The following is a 24826-nucleotide window of genomic DNA, read 5'->3' on the forward strand; positions in this document are numbered from 1 at the left end:
AGGCCGAGGCCTTCCTAAGGACATCAGGAGAGCCCTGCTGGGTCAGACCAGGGGTCCATCCAGTCCAGCCTCCTGTCTCACACAGGGGCCAGCCAGTTCCTCTGCAGGGCCAGCAACAGGGCAGAGAGGCCGAGGCCTTCCTAAGGACATCAGGAGAGCCCTGCTGGGTCAGACCAGGGGTCCATCCAGTCCAGCCTCCTGTCTCACACACAGGGGCCAGCCAGTTCCTCTGCAGGGCCAGCAACAGGGCAGAGAGGCCGAGGCCTTCCTAAGGACATCAGGAGAGCCCTGCTGGGTCAGACCAGGGGTCCATCCAGTCCAGCCTCCTGTCTCACACACAGGGGCCAGCCAGTTCCTCTGCAGGGCCAGCAACAGGGCAGAGAGGCCGAGGCCTTCCTAAGGACATCAGGAGAGCCCTGCTGGGTCAGACCAGGGGTCCATCTAGTCCAGCCTCCTGTCTCACACATTAGCTGGCCAGTTCCTCTGGAGGGCCAACAACAGGGCAGAGAGGCCGAGGCCTTCCTAAGAGCATCAAAAGAGCCCTGCTGGGTCAGACCAGGGGTCCATCCAGTCCAGCCTCCTGTCTCACACAGGGGCCAGCCAGTTCCTCTGGAGGGCCAGCAACAGGGCAGAGAGGCCGAGGCCTTCCTAAGGACATCAGGAGAGCCCTGCTGGGTCAGACCAGGGGTCCATCCAGTCCAGCCTCCTGTCTCACACAGGGGCCAACCAGTTCCTCTGGAGGGCCAACAACAGAGCATGGAGGCCAAGGTCTTCATGAGAACATAAGCCCTGCTGGATCATACCAGTGGTTTGCCCTGCGAAGCACTTTTCCCTAGTCCAGTGGTTCTCAACCTTCCTACCGCCACGACCCTTTAATACAGTTCCTCATGCCATGGTGACCCCCAACCATGAAATTATGCAAGTGTTCTTTCACAGAAATTTAACCGAAACTGACCAATGGCGTGAAGATCCATTGATCGTGATTGTATATAAATTGTTTTTTTCCTGGGGTTTCTCAGTTCAGTTCTGCCTCTTGTTCCACCATGCCCATCTCACTCTTTTCTACTGCTCCAGACAGATGAACGCCCTATCTCGATCTACCCCGCAAAGCTGTTGTGTGGGTGGCTTACCCTGCCACGACCCCTGTGAACCCCCAAAGGGGTCCCAACCCCCAGGGAGTTTCTGTCTGTTCAATAAAGCTAACTCAAAAACCAGGGAAGGAGACTTGAGAGGAGGGACAGACCTCAGAAGGTGCTGACTTGAGGAAGAGAGCCAGAAACACCTGGAAGGAAGGTCAGAGATGGGCAGGTGCAACCTGCACCGGGAGTGGAATCCAGGACACATCAGAAGATCTGACCAAGCAACTCCAGAACAATCATCAGACACAGAAAACCTGAGAGCACTGCCCTTGAATTCCCTAAATATCCCACATTCAAATGATTATAAGGCTGCGTTTTTTGAAAAACACATGTTTTTGTATCCTGTGCCAAGAAGGGCTGAATCGCACAATCCATATCAGTTACGCAAATCGACTAAATTAGCGTCTATTTCATTTGTTTTGCATACTTCACTCTGCGTTTGGGGACACACGAGGGATAACACAGAGTAGAAAAAGAAGAAGAAGAAGAAGATTTGGTTCTTATATGCCGCTTTTCCCTACCCGAAGGAGGCTCAAAGCGGCTTACATTCACCTTCCCATTCTCCTCCCCACAACAGACACCCTGTGGGGTGGGTGAGGCTGAGAGAGCCCTGATATTCCTGCCCGGTCAGAACAGTTTTATCAGTGCCGTGGCGAGCCCAAGGTCACCCAGCTGGTTGCATGTGGGGGAGCGCAGAATCGAACCCGGCATGCCAGATTAGAAGTCCGCACTCCTAACCACTGCACCAAACTGGCTCTGAGTACCCAAGCACCCTCCCTAGACCAAGAAAAAGAAGACTCCAACGAGTCTCAAAGCAGTTTACAATCTCCTTCCCTTCCTCTCCCCACAACAAAGACCCTGAGAGAGCTCTGACAGAATTGCTCTGAGAACAGCTCTAACAGGGCGGTGACTAGCCCAAGGCTGCCTGGGAAGGAGTGGGGAATGAAGCCCGGCTTAGCCACCCCACTGAAGACCTCTGCAATCCCAGATTTCAGAAGACGTTTCCAACCCTATTTCCATGCCTCTTTTTCCAATCCAAAGGACTAGAAACCTTTTTTAAAAGTAAAAGTTGAGAGTTCCATGGAAACTGAACTGACCTTGGTGTGATGGCCAAAAGAATGCTGGGAATTGTATGTTTTAGCAAGAGATTCTTGGATAGCTCTTCCTAGCCCTGGCAAATGACTGCAAGGCCCCAGGTTATTTAGCTGGGAACCATGACATACATGTGTGCACATGTGTGCGTGCATGTGTATGTGTGTGTTAAGTGCCACATAGTCGCTTCCAACTTAAGGTGACCTTATGAAATAATGTCCTCCAAGCCGTCCTATTGTTGACATTCTCAAGTCTTGCAAACATCTCACAGTTGATGAAGTCCGTGCATCTCCTGTCAAGCCATCCTCTTTTCCTGCTGCCTTCCACTTTTCCTAGCATTATTGTCCTTCCTAGTGACAACTGTCTTCTCATCATGTGATCAGGGTACAACAGCCTCAGTTTAGTCATTTTAGCTTCTAGGGAGAGTTCTGGCTTGATTTGATCTTGAATCCACTTATCTGTCTTTTTGGCAGCCCAGGGGAATTTGTGAAACTTCCCTCCAATACCATCTGTCAAATCCAGCTGTGGCCTTTAAACAAGATTAAAAACTGGTTTGTATTTGTAGCATAGAGGCACCCTTCAGATGCTGGGCTCCAAGTTTAAATATTCAAAGAGGAGCACCCTGCCAGGCTGCTTAAAAGAATATGAGAGTTGTATTTAGAAGAGAAACAAACTTTGCATAGAAAGGGGAGAGAGAGTCCTAGCTAACTGTCTAACTGTTGTTTGGCATTCATTCTGTTTGCCCGGGAGGCAAGCAGGAAGGAAGTCTGCTCAAAAGAGCAGAAAGTTTTCAAATGAGCCAATCAAGATGCTGGAGATTATTTGAAAAATACCAGGAAGTTCTACTCTGAATATGCTAATGACACATTTCCTCCGATAGTCTTCATAAGCTTTTGATCTTGTCTATTCCAACACCAAACCCAATACCAGGCTTTGAACTTGCAAGGCATTTTGTAACACATCCATTTGGAAAGGTATCCGGGCAACCTCTTCAGGTCTGGTGAAGCTCAAGATCTCTAGATCAGATCATTGGTCCATCTAGTCCAGTATCCTGCCTCACATGGGTCTGACCAGTTGCCCTGGAGGGCCAACAAACATGGCATAGAGGCCTTCCCCTGATGTTGCCTCCTCACATGGGTATTCGGAGGATGACTACCTCTGGATATGGAGGCTCCCTTTGGCCATCAGGACCAGCGGTTATTGATGGCGGCTGTCTCCTTCATGCAGATAAGGCGGGAGCACAAAGCCGGATGGAACAGGACTGCTGCCGCACGTTGAGCTCTGCACTAAAAGAGTCATTCTGAATTTTCTTGTGCGGATGAGAAGTAGAAACTGCACATGATCGCGATGGTGCAACAACAGCACAGTATCCAACCATGTGTGTGTCAGAGATGGACCAAGCATGAGTCACCCGCAAACACGCCAGACTGGAAAGTCTTTCGACGGTCATCAAAATCTGTGCCAAGAACAGAGAGCACCGTAGAATTTTATGCATCTGCCTCATAGGACTGGCTCAGAGGCATGGACTGATACAATCATGCCACTCCTTCCAAGTCATCTCTGGGTCTCCTTTGGTCCTCTCCCGAACTCTCCGGGCCAGCCCTGGAGCCCAGATCTCATACTTTTGATGTGGTATGGTCACTAGGGCTAAGTCTGCACGGGGCTTTTTATCCACTCCCAGCCCGAATAAACCCCTCCCGTCTACACTGAATTTGATTTCCATTTTGATTTTGGCTGCTTTAAATTTTCCCTCAGCAACATGCATGATTGATCCACAGTTACTTTCCCCCGTGATATCCAGGAGTAGATATAAGCTGCGATATTTGAAAAACTGCCATCAGTAAGTGTGTAGATTTTTTGCTTTTTGCGAATTAACTTCCTGCTCCAAAGCAGTCTTCCCTGATTGGCCAGGGCATCAGTTCATCAGCTCAAAGACTTCCGGGTTCCCAGTTGCAAGACGTCCCTCCCTGTTTTAAAGTGACTGCGCTCCAGAAGCCTACACTTCTCTCAGCAGAGATTTGCCTTGTTTTCTGAGAGGCCACTAGTGGCTCAAGAGTCAAAAGAGAAGGAATAAAGCACTAATGCCGGCTGGAGTCACCCGACCATCCCCCCCCACCCCACCAGTTCAGGAAATGACCAGCACTCCCCTCCCCCCTATGAGCTTCTCCAATCAAGTGCAGAAGGCTTTCTGTTTCAATTTTCTTTGGGGGGGGGGAGGAAAAAGACCCAGGTTCAAATCAATCTGAATTCAACAGGATCGACAGCGAGGAGGGGCAAAAACGTAAGTGCAGAATCAGCCCAAGTCAGGCCTCATCATTCAAGCTTCTAAGAAACAGAGCATATTCCTAAACAGCCCTCTTCTTCCAGTGCCAGCCTGCCTCAAGCTATTAGAAATAAGCATTAAAGTGACCCTTGATTCTAGCCAAAACATAATTCCTTCGCATATCTGAAAGGCACTCCATGGACCATTTCCCCTCTGTTCCACTGTAGGTAAAAGGTTATACAGAAGGCGGCATTTCTTAGTACGGAGACGAAAGAGAGATCAGATCATAGTCTTTGCTATGGAACTAAAGCAGATTTCCAGTAACTGCATGAACAATTTGAAGGTTGCAATCCTTTATCACCGCTCCATCATATAGGTGTGGTTCTGTCAATTACTCCCAATAAGCAGGCGTCATTTGTGGGAAATCTCTTTCTTGAAGGCATAATGAACTCAACATCACAAGGTCTTTGCTAAGATTGAAGATCCTACCTCCACAGCCCCCTGATCTACCCTCCACCCAAAGCCTTTAGCATGAAGCCACTTTGGTAACCAAATGGCCAGTACAGATGCTGATGATGTTAGCCATTCAGTCACAGAATCACAGAATCACAGAATCATAGAGTTGGAAAGACCATACAGGCCATCTAGTCCAACCCCCTGCTCAACGCAGGATCAGCCCTAAGCATCCTAAAGCATCCAAGAAAAGTGTGTATCCAGCCTTTGCTTGAAGGCTGCCAGTGAGGGGGCGCTCACCACCTCCTTAGGCAGCCTATTCCACTGCTGAACTACTCTGACTGTGAAAATTTTTTTCCTGATATCTAGCCTATATCGTTGAAGTTTAAACCCATTACTGCGTGTCCTCTCCTCTGCAGCCAGCAGAAACAGCATCCTGCCCTCCTCCAAGTGACAACCTTTCAAATACTTAAAGAGGGCTATCATGTCCCCTCTCAACCTCCTTTTCTCCAGGCTGAACATTCCCAAGTCCCTCAACCTATCTTCATAGGGCTTGGTCCCTTGGCCCCAGATCATCCTCGTGGCTCTCCTCTGTACCCTTTCAACCCTTTCAATTTTATCCACGAGTTTTATCCACAAGTTGTGGAGATCCTGTCTTGTACCACCTCTTTTCGTTTTATAATGTTCTGTCCAGTGTGCATTTTGATCATAACTAACCACTGCATTCTTTTGTGGCCTGGTTTCCTTTTACCGCTGGCCACTCTCGCATAATTGCTTTCTCCACTGAGTGGGATTTCATGATACGGTCAAAGTAAGTGAGCCAGCGTTTCGAGATTTTGCCTGCCAGCGATCGATCAGGTTTTATGCGCTGTAGTATTTCCTGGTTTGAGACTCCTGCTGTCCGTGGAACCTGCAGAAGTCTTCTCTAACATCTAAGTGCAAACGAATCAATCCTCCTCTTCTCTGATTTTTTTCATCGTCCAACTTTCACAGCCATAAAGGGCCATGGGAAATAGGATAGACACAGGTGCCTGCAAACTCCCAAAGACAGTGAGAAAGATAGTCCTAATCACTTCAAACACGGAGCCTCTCCAGAAAACCTCAGGGCAAGTTAGCTACATTCACACCTATGCGAATCCACAACAATGGATCAAAGGCTTGTACAGGATCAAAGACCCCTGTGATACAGCAGACACAACCCGCAGCAAAACTAGTCAAGCAGTACAAAGGAAAAGAATAAAATATGGTGTTACATCTCTAGCCCACAGCAAACAATATAGGCTATACCGGGCAAAAGCATAAAAGATGGTTTTGAGGATACCCTTGCTACAGTGCCCGGATTCTACCGATGGGTCTTACGAAATGTCCGGGAAGGCGGTTTTGTGAAGGAAACAAGGCTGTGGTCAAACAGAATGGTTTGGGAGGGTTCAGGAGAGGGTAAGACTTTCACACATACATGAATCTCATTCTGGCTGAGTGAGACCACTGGTCCATCCAGAGCAGTATTGTCTATCCCAGGATTTCTCAACCGGGGTTTTGTGAAACCCTGGGGTTTCCTGGGGGCCCTGGAAGGGTTTCCTGAGTGGGTGGGAGCTGAACACTGGGCTATAAGATCAGGTCCTTCCCCCCCCCCCACCTTTGTGTCACCTGGATCCCCCTGGGGCCCACCATCGACCCAGTTTTACATCGGACTGATACTGCCGGGAATGGGTGAATGAGGAAAAATGCCATCCATCTTAGCGAATTTTTTAATTGTAGTTTTGCATTAGGATGGTAATCTTGCCGTCCTATGTTTTTAATCTGTTGTGAACCGGCTGGTCCGGGAGTTGTTGGTATAGAAATTTAAGAATGAATGAATGAATGAATGAATGAATGAATGAATGAATGAATGAATGAATGAATTTTAATATGCTTTTAAAATTTGTTTTAAAATTATTGGGTGATATTTATTTATTCTTTTACTTACATACTTATTATTCTATTTATATCCTGCCCCTCCCACATAGCGGTTCATGACATATCACAAGCATCTTACAAAACCCCATAAAAGCATAAAATCTTAAACCCCATTAAACCAGATTTCCCGCCCCTCTAGGCGGTGACCAAACTCCCTCCCCCTTGCTCACAACTCAGGAGGGCCGATGTTGACCCCCCCCAAAAAATGGCCAATGATGGGCCTGGAGGGGATGGGAAAGGGAGGGGCCCCAGGTGGGCGTGTCCACAGCTCTGCCTCCCAACCATATTCTGCACCATTGTGCCACTTCTGGGGTTTCTCGAAGCCCGAAGAATATTTCAAGGGTTTTTCAATGGTAAAAAAGTTGAGAAAGGCTGGTCTACTCAGACTCTCCAGGATCTCAGACAGCGATCTTTCAGATTGCCTACCATCAGATCCGTTTAACTGAAGATGCTGGGGATCGAACCTGGGACCTTATGTCCGAACATCAGACGCTCTACCTCTAACTGGATCATTTTGATATTGCCTAATCTACCTTGTGTCTCGGCAGTGACAAAGGCAGGCTATGGGCGAAGGAGACCAGTCCACGATGATGAGCTCAACCGCGGGTATATCTGCCTTGAAATGCGCTGCACCTAAAAGGCTGTCTTACTTACCCTATGAAATATTTCGGCTTGTTCTCCAGGGTGAGTTTATCCAAAAAGAAGTTGATGTAGTAGAGCAGAGCCATGAGGAAATCATCCAGCTGCTTACACCTAGAGTGAAACGTGAACATCTCACAATGCTGCAGGGGCAAACTTCACAACAGAGCATTCTGTTCCAGGTCTGTTACTTTTTCAGCCCCACATGTCAGGATCCCGCTGCCTTCTGCTACAAAGAATGGATGCTGACTTTACAAATGGCTTGATTTGGAATTGTTTTGCCTGGGAGCCCCAAAATGCCCTAAGTACACCTCAAGCAATTCTGCCGGTACACAGAAGTTAGAGCCTCTTGTGGTGCAGGGTGGTAAGGCAGCCGACATGCAATCTTAAGCTCTGCCCATGAGGCTGGGAGTTCGATCCCAGCAGCCGGCTCAAGGTTGACTCAGCCTTCCATCCTTCCGAGGTCGGTAAAATGAGTACCCAGCTTGCTGGGGGGTAAACGGTGATGACTGGGGAAGGCACTGGCAAACCACCCCGTATTGAGTCTGCCATGAAAACGCTGGAGGGCGTCACCCCAAGGGTCAGACATGACTCGGTGCTTACACAGGGGATACCTTTACCTTTACCTTTTACGGAAGTTTGCCCCATGAAGTTGATTTAGACTGAATCAGACTGTCCCAAGGTTAGGATTGTTTACTCCAGGAGTGGTCAAACTGTGGCTTCCCAGATGTCCATCGACTACAATTCCCATGAGCATCTGCCAGTATGATGTTGGCAAGGGCTCAGGGGAATTATAGTCCATGGACATCTGGAATTGCAGACCCTGGACATCTGCAGAGCCACAGTTTGGCCACCCCTGTTATGCCCAAGCAAGTCTCTCCAGGCCGGGATTGTCCAATCAGACTGGTATCTGCTAAAGGTTGATTTCACTCTCAAAAGCGTATACCCTGAAAAGCTTGTGGGTCCCTAAAATGCTACTGTTCTAGTGCATTGACCCGGATCTAGCTGTTCGGCTGGAAACCAACTGGGCTGCCCATTGAAACTGTCAGACTAGCAGGGTCACAGGCACAGGTATTTCACACCACCCAGACTCTTTTAACTTGAGGTGGCAGGAACTGAACCAGGGACCTTCTGCAGGCAGATCAGAGGCCCTGTCCCTCCACCCCACGCCACCCACAGTCTCTCCCCTTCCCAGGGCAGCTCCTCCCCCTGTGTTGGCTGTCTCAAACCTCAAGAACATTTCAGAGGGCAGAAGGGAGAGGAAGGAGGGAGCAGGGGAGCATAGGCGGGGCTAAATACTACCAGGTAAAGGTAAAGGTAAAGGTAAAGGTAAAGGTAAAGGTAAAGGTAAAGGTAAAGGTAAAGGTAAAGGTAAAGGTAAAGGTATCCCCTGTGCAAGCACCGGGTCATGTCTGACCCTTGGGGTGACGCCCTCCAGCGTTTTCATGTCAGACTCAATACAGGGTGGTTTGCCATTCCCTTCCCCAGTCATTACCGTTTTACCCCCCAGCAAGCAAGTTGGGTACTCATTTCACCGACCTCGGAAGGATGGAAGGCTGAGTCAACCTTGAGCCAGCTGCTGGGATCGAACTCCCAGCCTCATGGGCAGACAGCTTCAGACAGCATTTCTGCCGCTTACCACTCTGCGCCAACATACGAACAAAGAGAGCATCTTTTGGATCCTGGTTTTAATTACTAATTGGGTCACGCAAACAAAGGATTTCTTTCCACCCAAGTTTAGCAATTAGCATTCTGGCCATTAAAATAAGGGCAGTCGTAAGGAGTCGGCTGATGAATCAAGCTAGACTCAAGGCCGGAGGATACCGAGGATATTAGATCACTCAACAGAGATGCAGAAAAACTGGCATTGCTGTAGGATGATGATACTAATAACAATATAAAACTACACATTATACAATTATATTATTGTTGTTACTACCAATACTAATAATACGATTGCAGTTCCCTAGAGCACAGCTAGAACCTGAACTGCAGAAAACCATCATCCAGTTACATCAATCCGTAATAGTAGTAGTAGTAGTAGTAGTAGTAGTAGTAGTAGTAGTAGTAGTAGTAGTAGTAGTAGTAGTAGTAGTAGTAGTAGTAGTGGAGCACCTCGGCTCCAGAAGATATTGCTGAGGACAAATAGTTGATTTTTATTCCCTGCTTTTCACTCCCCGAAGCAGTCTCTATGCAGCTGACAATCACCTTCCCTTTCCTCTCCCCACAACAGACACCCTGTGAGGGAGGTGAGGCTGAGAACGCCCTGATATTACTGAAGAAGAAGAGTTGGTTTTATTTGCCGCTTTTCTCTACCTGAAGGAATCTCAAAGCGGCTTATAATCATCTTCCCTTCCTCTCCCTACAACAGTCACCCTGTGAGGTGGGCGAGGCTGAGAGAGCTCTGACAGAACTATTCTGTGAGAACAGATCTGAGACCAGCACAGAGCAACCCAGCTGGCTGCATATGGAGAAGTGACGAATCAAACAGGCTCGCCGTATTAGAAGCCGTAGCTCCTCACCACTCCACCCAGCTGGCTCTGGCTTTGAATTGCAAAACTCTTGCAAAGATACATCTGCAATTCCCAAGAACCTGGCTACAGCTCAAATTGGAGAAGACCATATGCCAGTCAAATATCTTATGGTGACAATCCGTAGTAATAATAACAGCAACTCAGCTATGGAAGACCGTGTTGCTTGGGAAAGCAATAATCCTATGAAGTTGTTGTTGTTAGGTGCGAAGTCGTGTCTGACCCATCGCGACCCCATGGACAATGACCCTCCAGGCCTTCCTGTCCTCTACCATTCCCCGGAGTCCATTTAAGTTTGCACCGGCTGCTTCAGTGACTCCATCCAGCCACCTCATTCTCTGTCGTCCCCTTCTTCTTTTGCCCTCGATCGCTCCCAGCATTAGGCTCTTCTCCAGGGAGTCCTTCCTTCTCATGAGGTGGCCAAAGTATTTGAGTTTCATCTTCAGGATCTGGCCTTCTAAGGAGCAGTCCGGGCTGATCTCCTCTAGGACTGACCGGTTTGTTCGCCTTGCAGTCCAAGGGACTCGCAAGAGTATTCTCCAGCACCAGAGTTCAAAAGCCTCAATTCTTTGACGCTCGGCCTTCCTTATGGTCCAACTTTCACAGCCATATATTGCAACAGGGAAGACGATAGCCTTGACTAGATGCACTTTAATCCTGTGAAGATACATCTACAATTCCTAAGAACATGGCTAGATCTCGAATTGCAGAACAGCAGCTAGCAGTCAAATATCAGACTGTGAGGATTCATAAATATGACCAATTCACCACTTCAGGGTTCCCTACTAGCTTCACAGGATATTCTAAGGCAGGGGTAGTCAACCTGTGGTCCTCCAAATGTTCATGGACTACAATTCCCATGAGCCCCTGCCAACATTTGCTGGCAGGGGCTCATGGGAATTGTAGTCCATGAACATCTGGAGGACCACAGGTTGACTACTCCTGTTCTAAGGCATGGGGCTCCCCACAAATAAAGAAAAATATACCAAACTGCCTACCTTAAAACTACTGAGAAGGAAGGGACGTCAAACGTATCATCATCATGTGCCAGAAACATAGCAGCATCTGGAGGTAGCCAGAATGAACAAAAAGTGCACACTGTTAAAGTTCATATTCACCCAGCCCTGCCACACATTTGCAGTGCACCATGTACAGAAAGGGTAAAGGCCACAAATAGAACTGACACAGACCGCTTCAAGTTTTTGCTGTGCACAAGCAATTATGACGGCAATTGAGTTTTTTAAAATTACTTACAATTTCTGATTTTTCAAGGGACAACAAACACCAACCTTGCCCCTAGAGGAATGGGAAGGCGACTGTAAGCCGCTTTGAGCCTCCTTTGGGTAGGGAAAAGCGGCATCTAAGAACCAACTCTTCTTCTTCTAAAGTATCCACACGGAATCTCCTGTCATCCAAATGCGTTCCCATCGTAAGTGAACAGAAGGGACGGCCAGATCAGTTATGGGCAAGATCTTTTAAAAATTCCCATTATTTTTTTTCAGGATGGATCGAAAATAGCTGGGAAGGAGGCTGCAGTTTCTTGAGGTCCCCTTCAGGACGGGGCCAGGGTCCCTTTAGTTAATAAACAGTTGGAAGCCGTTGTTTGTTTATTTAATAACTCAACCCACTGAATTCCCAAAGGAGGCAGAAACGTAGATGGTTCCATTTTGTTGTCCTCCTGGCAAATCCCAGGGCCGTTGCTTATAATTGGAAAGAACGATAAACTAAATACAATAAATATGCTTTTTCTAGGGTTGTCAGTTTTTAGTTGTAATACACCGCTGGAGATCTTGTGGGCGGAGCCTAGGGAGGGAAGGAACCTCCAGCAGGCTGTAATGTCATAGGCTCCGCCCTCCCAAGAAGTCATTTTCTCCATGGGAACTGATCTCTGTCATCTGGAAACTAGCTGTAATTCCAGAAGATTGCCAGGCACCACCTGGAGGTTGGTAACCCTCATTCGGATCCTGAATAACCCCCCCCCTCCTTCCCAGTTTACACAGTCTAAAAGCCTTTGTTCCAGTCTAGCTGGACTCGAGCCATGCAAAGGGGGAAGGTGCTGATCGTGGAATAGCTCTGATATACTCCATATTAGCAACACAGACTCGGTGGGGGAAGTGATGCCGTTACTCCAGCACAAACAACACTTGTGTTCACTCACACTTAACGTCTTCCAGCGTGATCAGCTCGTTCTGCCCTCGCTTCGACGGCCGAGAGGTTTTATCATCCCGGATCCCGGATCGGGCAGCCAGCATGTCACGGAGAACGCTCGGAGTTTGTCTGCACGTAAGGGGGACAGGAGCAGTAACTCCCTTAAAATCCCATTTCTTTAGAGAAGGGATTCCCAATCAGGCGCTTGGGGGGGGGGGGTCCATGGCCTTTCCCCACCTGCCTGAATAGACTTGGTCACAAGCTAGGGCAAAATCTGTTTCCATTGACCCCGCCACACCAAGCATGAGTTCTCCCGTGATTTCTGCGCCTGGGAGGGTGTAGAGCCTGCTCCTGCTTTAAAATGCTTCCCCCCTCAGTCCTCAGATGGTGATATCGCTTCTGGTGACGTGTCACTTCCTGGGGGGTGTGGCAGGGAGGCGTGGCCAAAAGACAACTTCCAGGGCTCACTGAATCCTGAAAAATTGTTGCAGGGGTTCCGACACAGCCAAAAGTTTGAAAACAGCTGCCTTAGAGAAACAAATAGGGACAGCTCTAGGACTAACCTAGGGTTTCAAATAGAGCACAAGAGGCCAGTGGAATAGAGGCCAACCTGGAAGTCTGAGGGGCTTTTTGCACGCCTTCAAAATAGCACAATGGTTGCCAATTGAAAACGCTACTGATTTGCTGTTTTGCACAACGTCGTCGACAATCTGCCACACACCTGAAACCAATCTGCAAAAAGCGCTTCCTTGTAGCGCTTTCAGGGAAATCCCCAAAAGTGGATTCACCCTCCAGAAAGCGATACACTCCTGCAACCAATCTGCAACACTAGCGAAAAAGACCTGTGCGTTAACATTGTTGCGGTTTCTACAAAGTCCCTCCCCCTGGCTCTCTTCTCTGATCTTCCGGCGAAGCGATCGCCATTTTTTTTTTTCTCCAAGCGAGCGGGGATAAACGCACCAGCGAGCCTCTTTCAGTTTAGAGGCTTCCCCGGCTTCAGTCCCTCCCCTTCAGTCACTAAGCACACAGAACAGAGAAGCACGTTTGCTGATGTATTTTCCCTTTATTTTTTACACATTCATTCAGCCGAAAATCGGGCCCGTGAGAGGGGGGGGGGATTTTTTTTTTTTCACTCGGAGGGAGCGTGGCAACGATCAAACGATCAAATGACAGCTCAAACACACTAGGCAGCTGGATGGGTCTCTCCGTTGCAACGAATCTACACAGATTCGTTGCAATGGGTCTGTTTTTTTTTTAAAAAAACCTTTCTTAAAGGGAAAGGGGCTGTTTGGGAGCATGCTAACGGCTGCCCATTGGCTGCTTGACGGCCAGGGGCGGGATGAGCTTGGCAATAGCGCTTCCTTTCTAGCGATTTCTGCTGAGACCGGAAGCCTGTGGGAAACGCTACAAAACGCAACTGGATTCCACTACAAAGGCAGGTATGCATAACGACGAATTCCACTATTTTAAATGGCGATTTTTCATTCAGTGACCAATTTGCTACAAAGATCCCGGTGCGTAAAGCCCCTGAGAGAAAGCCCATTGGCCTCCATGGTCTCAAGCTGAGGCCTTTCCCATCACCTCCTGACTGGTCCTTTTAACTGGAGATGATGTATGCCAAGAAGAGGCTCTGCTCCTAAGCTATGGCCTCTCTCCATGGCTCTCCAGGGTCTCAGGCTGAGGTCTTTAACATCACCAAGTCCTTGGTCCTTTTTAACTGGAGATGCCGGAGATTGAACCTGGGACCTTCTGCATTCCAAGCAAATGCTGTACTGCAAATGCTCTTCTGCAGCCCTTTTCGAGAACAACAGAATGAGAACGGGGGCTTGGGTTTAATGCCACCCAGCCACATTGCTGTGTCCAAGAAGAGAGAAATTAATCTTATGTTCATCCGCCTCGGGGACCCTCCTGAATCAAACCCAGAGCAGCAAGCAAATAAAGAGCAATAAAACGTACATACCTATCAGGTGCTTTAGCACCAGGCTCCTGAAAATGGATGGTTTTGCCCTTCTTCACTTTCTCCTTGGGCTCAGGGGTAGGGAAGGCACTGCAATATATACATATATATTAAAAATAGCAGTTGGAAATGCAGTTGTACACAGCCCTTGTCTATTGGTATAGGACACAGCCATTGTCTATCTTTTTTTGTTGTTAGGTGCAAAGTCGTGTCCGACCCATCGCGACCCCATGGACAATGATCCTCCAGGCCTTCCTGTCCTCTACTATTCCCCAGAGTCCATTTAAGCTCACACCAATTGCTTCAGTGACTCCATCCATCCACCTCATTCTCTGTCGTCCCCTTCTTCTTTTACCCTTGATCGCTCCCAGCATTAGGCTCTTCTCCAAGGAGTCCTTCCTTCTCATGAGGTGGCCAAAGTATCTGAGTTTCATCTTCAGGATCTGGCCTTCTAAAGAGCAGTCAGGGCTGATCTCCTCTAGGACTGACCGGTTTGTTCGCCTTGCAGTCCAAGGGACTCGCAAGAGTCTTCTCCAGCACCAGAGTTCAAAAGCCTCAATTCTTTGACGCTCGGTCTTCCTTATGGTCCAACTTTCGCAGCCATACATTGCAACTGGGAATACCATAGCCTTGACTAAACGCACTTTTGTTGGCAGGGTGATGTCTTTGCTTTTTACGATGCTGTCTAGATTTGCCATAGCTTTCCTCCCCAGGAGCAAGCGTCTTTTAATTTCTTTGCTGCAGTCTCCATCTGCAGTGATCTTGGAGCCCAGGAAAATAAAATCTGTCATTACCAATTATCTCTGGCTAATAAAGCCCCCTCCGAACATTCATTAAACTCTAGGATATTTCCTTGTTGTGGTTTAGGGAATGGGCACTTAATGGGTTCTTGAGAGGTCATTGACTAACTGGTATCAGGATTTGGAAGGTTTCCCAGTGACATCACAGAAGGCCAGCCAATCAGCACTAGTCATGGCCATCTTTCACTTTGTAAAACCACCCAGCCCCTGCTGCCGATGGCAAGAGAAGGGTGAGAAATACTTGCACATCTAGAAAGGCAGAGAGACAGAGACAGAGACAGAGACAGAGACAGAGACAGAGACGACTCAACACTCACCCTGCAAATTCAAGAGACTTGCTGTCCTCTTTCCAATACCACAAGCCAGGAGTAGCTTTTGTCAACTGGAAAAAGGTTTAAAAGACACAGTCTTTAAGACACCAATTTAAAACTACGATTTCCAGATTAAATCTGCAGGTCAAAACTCAAGCGAGATGTGAGTTGCCAGATACAAGTTGGGAAACCCCTGAAGATTTGGGGAGAGAACCTGGGAAGGACAAGGACCTTAGTGGGGTTACAATGCCAGAGATTCCCCCCTACAAAGCAGCCATTTTCTCCAGGGGAACCGATCTCTGTAGTCAGCAGATGAACTGTAATTCCAGGGGATCCCCAGGTCCCACATGGAGGTTGGCAGCCCTACAAACACAGATATACCCCCCCCCCCCGTGAAGGCTAACCCCACACACATACGGTTGGAATGAATCCCTGGTCATCCCCAGATGCCCCCAGCTCTGTTTTGACTTTTCTTTCCTCCCCTCGATTTTTTTGCCCTCTGCACATCAAGCCATCCATGGACAAAACCGGGCCAGCGCTACCAAGAGCGAGCCTGGGCCAGCCATGTTAGGGAAATGGTGTAATGTACTGTCATGTTATTCTTAACAACAGCAAGGCCCCCTAAACCAGAAAACGCTCCTTAAACCAGGGGTAGTCAACCTGTGGTCCTCCAGATGTCCATGGACTACAATTCCCATGAGCTCCTGCCAGCAAATGCTGGCAGGAGCTCATGGGAATTGTAGTCCATGGACATCTGGAGGACCACAGGTTGACTACCCCTGCCTTAAACCATCCTTTCGGAGCTTGTACAACCAGTGGTCTGTTGCATCCTTCAAGTGAGATTTTAATTCACGGAAGTCGACCCCATCATCCGCCATCATCTGCTTCTTCCAAGAGCCTTTGGGGGCAATCCAGGGTTGCCAACCTCCACGTGGGGCCAGGAGATCTGCTTTTTACAATGGATCTCCAGTTTACAATGATAAGGATGCCAGTCTCCAGGTGGGCCCTGGGGATCCCCCAGTTGTACAGCTCATCTCCAGGTGAAAAAGATCAGTTCCCCTGGAGAAAATCGCCTCTTTGGAGGGCAGACTCCATAGCATTATACTCCCCCACCCGCCAGCCCCAAATCCCACCCACTCCCGGCTCCACCCCCAAAGTCTCCAGGCATTTCCAACCCAGAGTTGGCACCCTATAGAGATCAGCACCCCTGGGGGGGGAGAAAGGCTGTTCTGGAGGACGGACGTCATCATTTTAGCCCAAGTGAGGCCATTTCCTCACCCCTCACCCTGCCCTTTGCAGACTCCACTCCCAAATCTCCCTGTATTCCCCAGCCCAGAGTTGGCAACCCCTCCGCCCACGCTTCTCTGGCCTCCTCAGGAATATCCCCGCCCTTGCAAAAAATCAGCAGCGGCTAAGCTGAGCCTCTCTTGCAATTGCATGTCCAGCCAGCCGCGGGGACTTACAGGAACCGGAGGCCCCTTGGGCAATTCGAAAAAAATATACTGCGACATGATGAAGCATTGTTTACTGGCGGTATCCTAGCAACCGCGCTCTCGCGCCGGAATGGAATGGAATGGAATGGCCGGTCCCCAGCGGGAGACTACAAGTCCCATCATGCAGTGCGGCAGCCTTCCCTCTCCCGGCTCCTTCTTCTTTGGCAGCGTCGCGCTGGGAGAGTTTTTGCAGGCGGATTCGCTAACCAGCCTCAACGGGGAGGAAAGCTGCGCTGCCCAAACTGCCTCCTTTTGCCCAAATATTAAATGGAGAGTCGTATTAGCTGCACAACAAGGACTCTGATATATCATCCGGTGTTCCTATCCCCACTCCATTCCCATCTGACCTGCATGGATCGCTGAGGGCGAAAGCTTCTTTTCAGGGGGGAACTGGGGGAACTTGGGCTTGTCAGTGTTCTGGTAGAGCTGTTTCACAGAACAGTTCTGTAAGAGCTTTCCTGGCCCACAACAAAATGGAGAAAATCTCCTGATCCAAGCCCTCCCAAAAAACCCTGATAAAATAAGGAAAATGTGCTCAAGGCTTTGTAGGGTAAAATGTGGTGTAAAATTGAATATTAATATTGATTAAAATTAAAAACTCAGTCCAAGTGTACATTCATACTAATGCCACCACTGATCAGACATGTTTAGCCATGGCTGCCTTTATCAATGGTCATGTGTAAATAAGAGTCAAGGAGGTGCTAGGTTACAGTGGATGAGTGATAAGGTTGTGTGAGTGTCCTGCATAGTGCAGGGGGTTGGACTAGATGACCCAGGAGGTCCCTTCCAACTCTATGGTTCTATGATTCTATATTCCGTCTCAACCTCTGGAAGAAGTTCCTGACAGAGCGGTTTCTCAGTGGAACAGGCTTCCGCAGGAAGTGGTGGGTTCAGTTTGGTGTAGAGCCAGTTTGGTGTAGTGGTTAGGAGTGCAGACTTCTAATCTGGCATGCCGGGTTCGATTCTGCGCTCCCCCACATACAGCCAGCTGGGTGACCTTGGGCTCATCACGGCACTGATAAAACTGTTCTGACCGAGCAGTGATATCAGGGCTCTCTCAGCCTCACCCACCTCACAGGGTGTCTGTTGTGGGGAGAGGAATGGGAAGGCGACTGTAAGCCGCTTTGAGCCTCCTTCGGGTAGGGAAAAGCGGCATATAAGAACCAACTCTTCTTCTTCTTCTTCTCCATCTTTGGACATTTTTAAGTCGAGGCTGGATAGCCCTCTGACGGAGAGGCTGATTCTGTGCTCAAGGGGGTGGCAGGTGACACTGGATAGGGTTGGGAGTGCCCTGCATAGTGCAGGGGGTTGGACTAGATGACCCAGGAGATCCCTTCCAACTCTGTTATTCTATGATTCTAAATAAAGCAGCACACATAAAATACAGGAACAGAAATATACAGTGGGCTCCTTTACATACGGTGATATAATACGTTAACTATGTAGGACACTAAGGATCTTCATTGATTCTATGGACCAGAAGGCCAGATAAAATTCTTCAAGGCCTCTTATGTTTCGAAAGCAGGCCGTGGTCCAGATAAGCATTTCCAGAGTCCAGTGAGTGTCCTATAGGAGCCAGCCCCAGAATACACCTCAGCATACTTTGGAGAACGATTAACTCCTATAGGATACTCACTGGACACTGGAAGTGCTCACCTGGACAACGGCCTGCTTTTGAAACATAAGAGGCATGGAATTGGGATCACTGTGGGTGGACAGGTAGTGGTGAGTTCTCTGCTTTCTGCAGGGGGGTAGGCTAGATGACTCTGGAGGTCCCTTCCAACTCTATGATTCTATGGTTCTAAAAGATCCTTGTCTTTCACCAGCTGGACTGCAAGTAACTTAGAATCATAGAATCATAGAATCATAGAGTTGGAAGGGGCCATACAGGCCGTCTAGTCCAACCCCCTGCTCAACACAGGATCAGCCCAAAGCATCCTAAACTTGGGGGAGGACATGCTGTAACATGAATAACCCCAGTGGTTCGCTATGCCCACAAGATTTTTTTTAATAAAAGGCATCCCCAGGATGTCCCCAAGGGAGAAAAAATAACAACCAGATGTCCTCTTTTTAGAGGACACATCCTTTTTTGTACATCTGTCCCCTTTTGGGTTCTTAAAAAATAATGTATGAAAACGCCCTCTTTTGGGGCGGGAAGCCTACGAAAATCCCTAGTTAGTAGTAATTATCGTAGCATAAATGGGATGGACACTTAAAATGAGATTTGTCATCGTGGTGACCTCTTTGAAGTAGTCCGTTAAGAAATACGTCCTCTTTTTGGCTTCGCACAATACGGTGCCTGTAAATAACAAGGACAGTGTTTCTGGTAACAGAAAACAGATACAACCCCTGAAACGGAGACACAAACTCTTGTGTCCTTCACTAGATTTGTCTTATTTATTCGCCGCATTTTGATTCTCACTCTTCTTCCAAGGAGTCCAGTGCATAATATATGGATCTCCCCTCTTCTGCTTTAGCCTCACAACAACCTTGTGAGGTTGGTTAGACAGAGAGGGCTTAATTGGGCTTAAGGTGGAGATGTCACCCCCAGGTCCCCCTGACCCTAGTTTAATACTGTACCCAAGACACCCCACCAACTGTGACTTAAACCTCCACGAAACACCGTCAAAGCACAATCAAGGCAACTGCTAGATGCATACAGTGTTAGCTGAATGCTGGTTTTCGGGCTGGATCCTGTGCCTCAGTCAGCAGCCAAGCTTGGGTTGCAAACTGTGGGTTGTGAAATGCCTGGAGACTCTGCAGGTGAAGCGTGGGGTGGGTGAGATTTCGGACAGGAAGGGAGCTCAATGGAGTATAATGTTATGGAGCCCAGAGCTGTAAAGAATGGGCGGTATAAAAATCCAAATAAATAAAATAAATAAATAAAGCGGCCACTTTCGCCAGAGGAACTGATCTCTGTTTCCTGAAGAAGGGCTATAATTCCAGGAGAATCCCGGGTCCCACCTGGGGACTGGCATCTCTAAGCCATGTCTTCCTTCCGTGGAAGAAGACTTCCTCTATGCCTCTTCCGTGGGGGAAAAAGACTTCTTGCACTGCAGAGAGGTTTTGCTGCTATTTATCTGTTTCCTTCAGTTGTACCTCAGGTTTCTCCCCAAGGGCCAGCAACATTCTCTCGTTTTCCAATTAATCCTCACAACGACCCTGTAAGGTAGGCTAAGTAAGCAGAGGGAATGGGACCAGCCCAAGGTCACTCAGCAAGCTTCCATGGCCAAGAGGGAATTTGAACCTGGGCCTCTTAGATTCTTGCTGTCATGCCAGAAGGCCGGGTAGAACTTTTTCTAGAAAAAAAGATGTTATAGGGCTGGTGTGAGCCTCTTGTGGCGCAGAGTGGTAAGGCAGCCGTCTGAAAGCTTTGCCCATGAGGCTGGGGGTTCAATCCCAGCAGCCGGCTCAAGGTTGACTCAGCCTTCCATCCTTCCGAGGTCGGTAAAATGAGTACCCAGCTTGCTGGGGGGTAAACGGTAATGACTGGGGAAGGCACTGGCAAACCACCCCGTATTGAGTCTGCCATGAAAACGCTAGAGGGCGTCACCCCAAGGGTCAGACATGACTCGGTGCTTGCACAGGGGATACCTTTACCTTTTTTATAGGACTGGTGATCAGAGTCCTTCTTCCCACAGGCCTCTTGGTTGAAAATGACTGACAGCCACATTGTGATGTAGTGGTTAGAGCAGGGGTTCCCAACCAGGGGTCCGTGGCTCCCTTGGGCTCCACACGGGCTCTGAAGGGGGTCCGCGGGAGCTCTAAAGTGGCATGGTCGGGTGGGAGGGGGTCTGGTCTGTCTTCTCAGCTCCTGCTCTTCTTTCTGTCCTACATGAGGCTGAGCCACCATAGTAGTAGTAAAGGATGGAGCAAAAGGAGGGCTAAGGGTGTATGTGATGATGTCATTTCTGGGGGTGTGGCAGGGGGCGTGGCTAGCTGACATCACTTCCGGGGCTCCTCCAAATCTGAAAAATTATTTCAGGGGCTCCACCATGGTCAAAAGGTTAAGGAAGGATGGGTTAGTGTGTCAGACACAGGTTCAAGTTCCCGCCCTGCCGAGGTAGTTTGCTGGGGGTCCTTGGGCCAGTCACGTATTCACGGCCTAGCCTACCTCACAGGGTTGCTGTGAAGGCAAAATGGAGGTGAGGAGAATGATGTAAGCCCTGTTGGGGAGAAAGGCAGGGTATAAATACAGTGAATAAATTAAAAAATAGCTGGTTCTTCAGATCCACATCAGGCCTGCCTGTTTCTCGGCTTGTGCTCTGTGACCTTTTTTGACAATAGCCCCGCGTATGTTTTGTCTGCCGTTGCTATCACACACGCTGCCAGGGATATTCTGGTGGTTTGGCAGGGAAGCCGCATATTTTATCAAGAACAAGAAGAGAAGCTGATTTGGAAACAAGACTGGCCTTGCCGCGTCAGTGATTCAAAAAGGAGGTTCTAAACTGGGTTTATAATAGGGAGAGGGCAGAGCTAGGATAGATAGACCTATTTCTGCATTCTAGATGTTTTGCTTCATAGCTGGGGCAGGGCATGCCTTTCAGAAACAGATAACAATATTCTCACATTCTTCCTCAGAACACTTCAGGGCACCATTTGGGAAAATGAGAGGGTGGAGGGTTAGGCCAGCTTCCAAGTCCTGGTTTCTAAGAAAGAGGTCTTATTCAAGGTGTGTTTCACACATTAGAACATGAGAGAAGCCATGTTGGATCAGGCCAATGGCCCATCCAGTCCAACATTCCGTGTCAGACAGTGGCCAAAGCCCAAGGGGCCATCAGAAGGACCACCTCCAGACCTCCAGAATCCTTCCCACTGTTGCCTCTCCAGCACCAAGAACAGAGCATCATCTCAGATATAAGAACACAAGAGAAGCCATGTTGGATCAGGGGCCAATGGCCCATCCAGTCCAAAAGTCTGTGTCACACAGTGGCCAAAGCCCAGGTGCCATCAGGAGGTCCACCACCAGGCCAAAAGCCAGAAGAGCTCTAGAAAATCTCCCACTGTGGCCCCCCAAGGACCAAGAATACAGAGCATCACTGCCCCCCAGACATAAGAACCTAAGAGAACCCATGTTGGATCAGGCCAGTGGCCTATCCAGTCCAGCACTCTGTATCACATAGTTGCCAAAGCCCATGAGGAGGTTCACCAGTGGGACCAGAACTCCACAAACCCTCCCTCTGTTGTTCTCCAAGCAGCAAGAATACAGAGAGCATCAATGCCCCAGGTGCACCTTCCGGTGATTACTCTACATACTGCAGATTGGGCACCACACACATGTGAAATGAGGAGAACCCCCAAATCACTCTGTTGCACAGAGTGGTGACCTACGTTCTCAGTAATGGTTGACTCCAGTCATGGTTGAAGCCCATGAAGTTTCTCAACTAAAGGAGCACAGCATGAAGGAGAAGCCAGGGTGAGACAAAAGTTCTGTCTGTGGTGGTGACTCCCAAGGGCAATATTAATATAAATGCTAATTAATGTTTATAAATATTATTCATGGCATTTGCATCTCCACCTCGCTCCTAGGAGTTCACTGTGCAGAGTTTCTTCTTCACAACAGCCCTGCTCTTGGTGAGACTGCGGGAGACAACGTCCCGTGAGCTTCACAGCTAAGTAGGGATTCGAACCTGGGTCTTCCAAGTCAAGATTGAAACCCCTGTCCCCTACAGACTTTGTACGACGTTGTGCATAACTGCATTTTAGTAGCGATTACAATTTGCCACACTCCTGCTACAATAAACCTGTGCGGAATGGGCCTCTGAGTCTCTGACAGTAGCTGAGAGGAACAACCACATGTACCTAAAAACAAATGCATACTTTTTGAGAATGTTGAGGGAAAGGCGCTTTGTACATGCCTGAGAGTAGTCTTGTGCATTTGAGCAAAGTCTGGAGAAAGTCTAAGACCTAAACTTGCTATTTTCTCCAAACTGTAATCACAAAAGAAGTTATGGTTACAGGAGATTCCTGACAAGCAGAGTGGTTCCTCAGTGGAACAGGCTTCTTGGGGAGGTGGTGGGTTCTCCATCTTTGGAAATTTTTAAGGAGAGGCTAGATAGCCATCAGTCAGCAATGCTGATTTTATGAACTGAGTGGGTGGACAGGAAGGGATGTGCCAGCGTTCGTCTCTTGTGGCTCTTTCTTGCACACGCAGGGAATTGCTGATCGCCCCTGTGGGATGGTAGGTGTATTTCCTCCCGGCCAGGCTGAGTTCTGGAGATTTTTGGTAGGAGGGGGGAACATTTGGGCATGTAACTGAGGTCACTGTGGGTTTGCAGGTAGTTGTGAGTTTCTGCATTGTGCAGGGGGTTGGACTAGATGGCCCTATGATATAAACGATTCTATGGTATCTCCAGGCCCCACCATAAAGTTGGCAAGCCTAGCTCTAGTGTAGATTTTGCTGGGAGAGAAAAGACACGTTGCTATTTCACGGGTGGAGAACAGAGATAATGACCTACCTGCCCAAAGGCACTGTTACCAGTTTTTCTTCTGGCTGGCTAGGAAAGGCAGGTCAGGTTACCTCCCCTGAAGAGCACATAAACGTGTCTTTCTAGCCTCCTTGGGATCTTCAGAGCTTTTGCCCCAGGATCTGCAGTAACACTAATGTGGCAACCAAACTTCTCTCCTTCCTGTAGGTGCCTGCCTTTGTCCCAAACCAGAAGAAAAAGGAGAAGAAGACAAAGGTGTCTCAAAGCAGCTTCCAATCGCCTTCCCTTTCCTCTCCCCACAACAGACACCCTGAGAGGTAGGTGAGGCTGAGAGAGCTCAGAGAGAACTGCTCTGTGAGAACAGCTCTAACAGGACTGTGACTAGCCCAAGGTCACCCAGCCAGCTTCCTGTCAAAGAGGAGCGGGGAATGAAACCTGGTTCTCCAGATCAGAGGCTGAGGTTCTTAACCCCTCCACCAAGGTGAAAGGATGTAATACTGAAGGCCAGCCAACCTGGTTTTGGATAGGTGACTAACCCAGAACACCAACCCTGCCGGGAGGGGCTGTGACTCTGCTGGGCCTGCAGAAACTCCCAGGTCCAAACCCAGTTTAAAAGAACAGGTAATGGCTGAAATACCTGGAGACTTTGGGGGTGGACCCAAGAGTGGGCAGCCAGCCAGGTTTGATTCCCTGCTCCTCCACATGCAGCCGGCTCATCACAGACCTGATAGAGTTGTTATCACAGAGCAGTTCGCTCAGAGCTCTCTCAACTCCACCTACCTCACAGGGTTTCTGTTGTGGGGAGAGGAAAGGGAAGGTGAATGAATATAAGCTGCTTTGAGACTCCTTTGGGTAGAGAAAAGCGGCATATAAGAACCAACTCTTCTTCTTCTTCAGTAATATCAGGGCTCTCTCAGCCTCCCCTCCCTCACAGGGTGTCTGTTGTGGGGAGAGGAAAGGGAAGACGATTGTAAGCCACTTTGAGACTCCTTTGGGTAGAGAAAAGCAGCATATAAGAACCAACTCTTCTTCTTCTTCCATAATCTCAAGACTCTCTTAGCCTCACCTCCCTCACAGCGTGTCTTTTGTGGAGAGAGGAAAGGGAAGGAGACTGTAAGCCGCTCTGAGACTCCTTCGGGTAGAGAAAAGCGGCATATAAGAACCAAATCTTCTTCTTCAGTAATATCAGGGCTCTCTCAGCCTCACCTCCCTCACAGGGTGTCTGTTGTGGGGAGAGGAAAGGGAAGGCGATTGTAAGCCACTTTGAGACTCCTTTGGGTAGAGAAAAGCGGCATATAAGAACCAAATCTTCTTCTTCAGTAATATCAGGGCTCTCTCAGCCTCACCTCCCTCACAGCGTGTCTTTTGTGGAGAGAGGAAAGGGAAGGAGATTGTGCTTTGAGACTCCTTTGGGTAGAGAAAAGCGGCATATAAGAACCAAATCTTCTTCTTCAGTAATATCAGGGCTCTCTCAGCCTCACCTCCCTCACAGGGTGTCTGTTGGTGGGAGAGGAAAGGGAAGGCGATTGTAAGCTGCTTTGAGCCTCCTTTGGGTAGAGAAAAGCGGCATATAAGAACCAAATCATCTTCTTCAGTAATATCAGGGCTCTCTCAGC

At 48.7% G+C, this 24826-nt stretch overlaps 1 protein-coding gene across 2 annotated transcripts in view; it reads right to left on the bottom strand.

Annotated features, from left to right (window-relative positions):
- Nucleotides 1-16866, bottom strand: part of PPP1R36 (protein phosphatase 1 regulatory subunit 36) — a 41396-nt gene extending 24530 nt beyond the window's left edge. Inside the window, exons 1-6 of one of the 2 annotated variants that reach the window (XM_077323872.1) lie at nucleotides 16753-16866; nucleotides 15296-15360; nucleotides 14182-14268; nucleotides 12232-12350; nucleotides 11072-11138; nucleotides 7558-7656 (exon numbers count right to left, since the gene is read on the bottom strand). In XM_077323872.1, coding sequence (XP_077179987.1) covers nucleotides 7558-7656; nucleotides 11072-11138; nucleotides 12232-12350; nucleotides 14182-14268; nucleotides 15296-15360; nucleotides 16753-16800 — 485 coding nt within the window. In that variant the 5' untranslated portion in view covers nucleotides 16801-16866. The other variant, XM_077323874.1, reaches the window with a different exon arrangement.
- Between the last annotated feature and the right edge of the window lie 7960 nt (nucleotides 16867-24826).

Source organism: Paroedura picta, chromosome 2 (assembly GCF_049243985.1).
Source record: "Paroedura picta isolate Pp20150507F chromosome 2, Ppicta_v3.0, whole genome shotgun sequence".
NCBI classification, from domain to species: Eukaryota; Metazoa; Chordata; class Lepidosauria; order Squamata; family Gekkonidae; genus Paroedura; species Paroedura picta.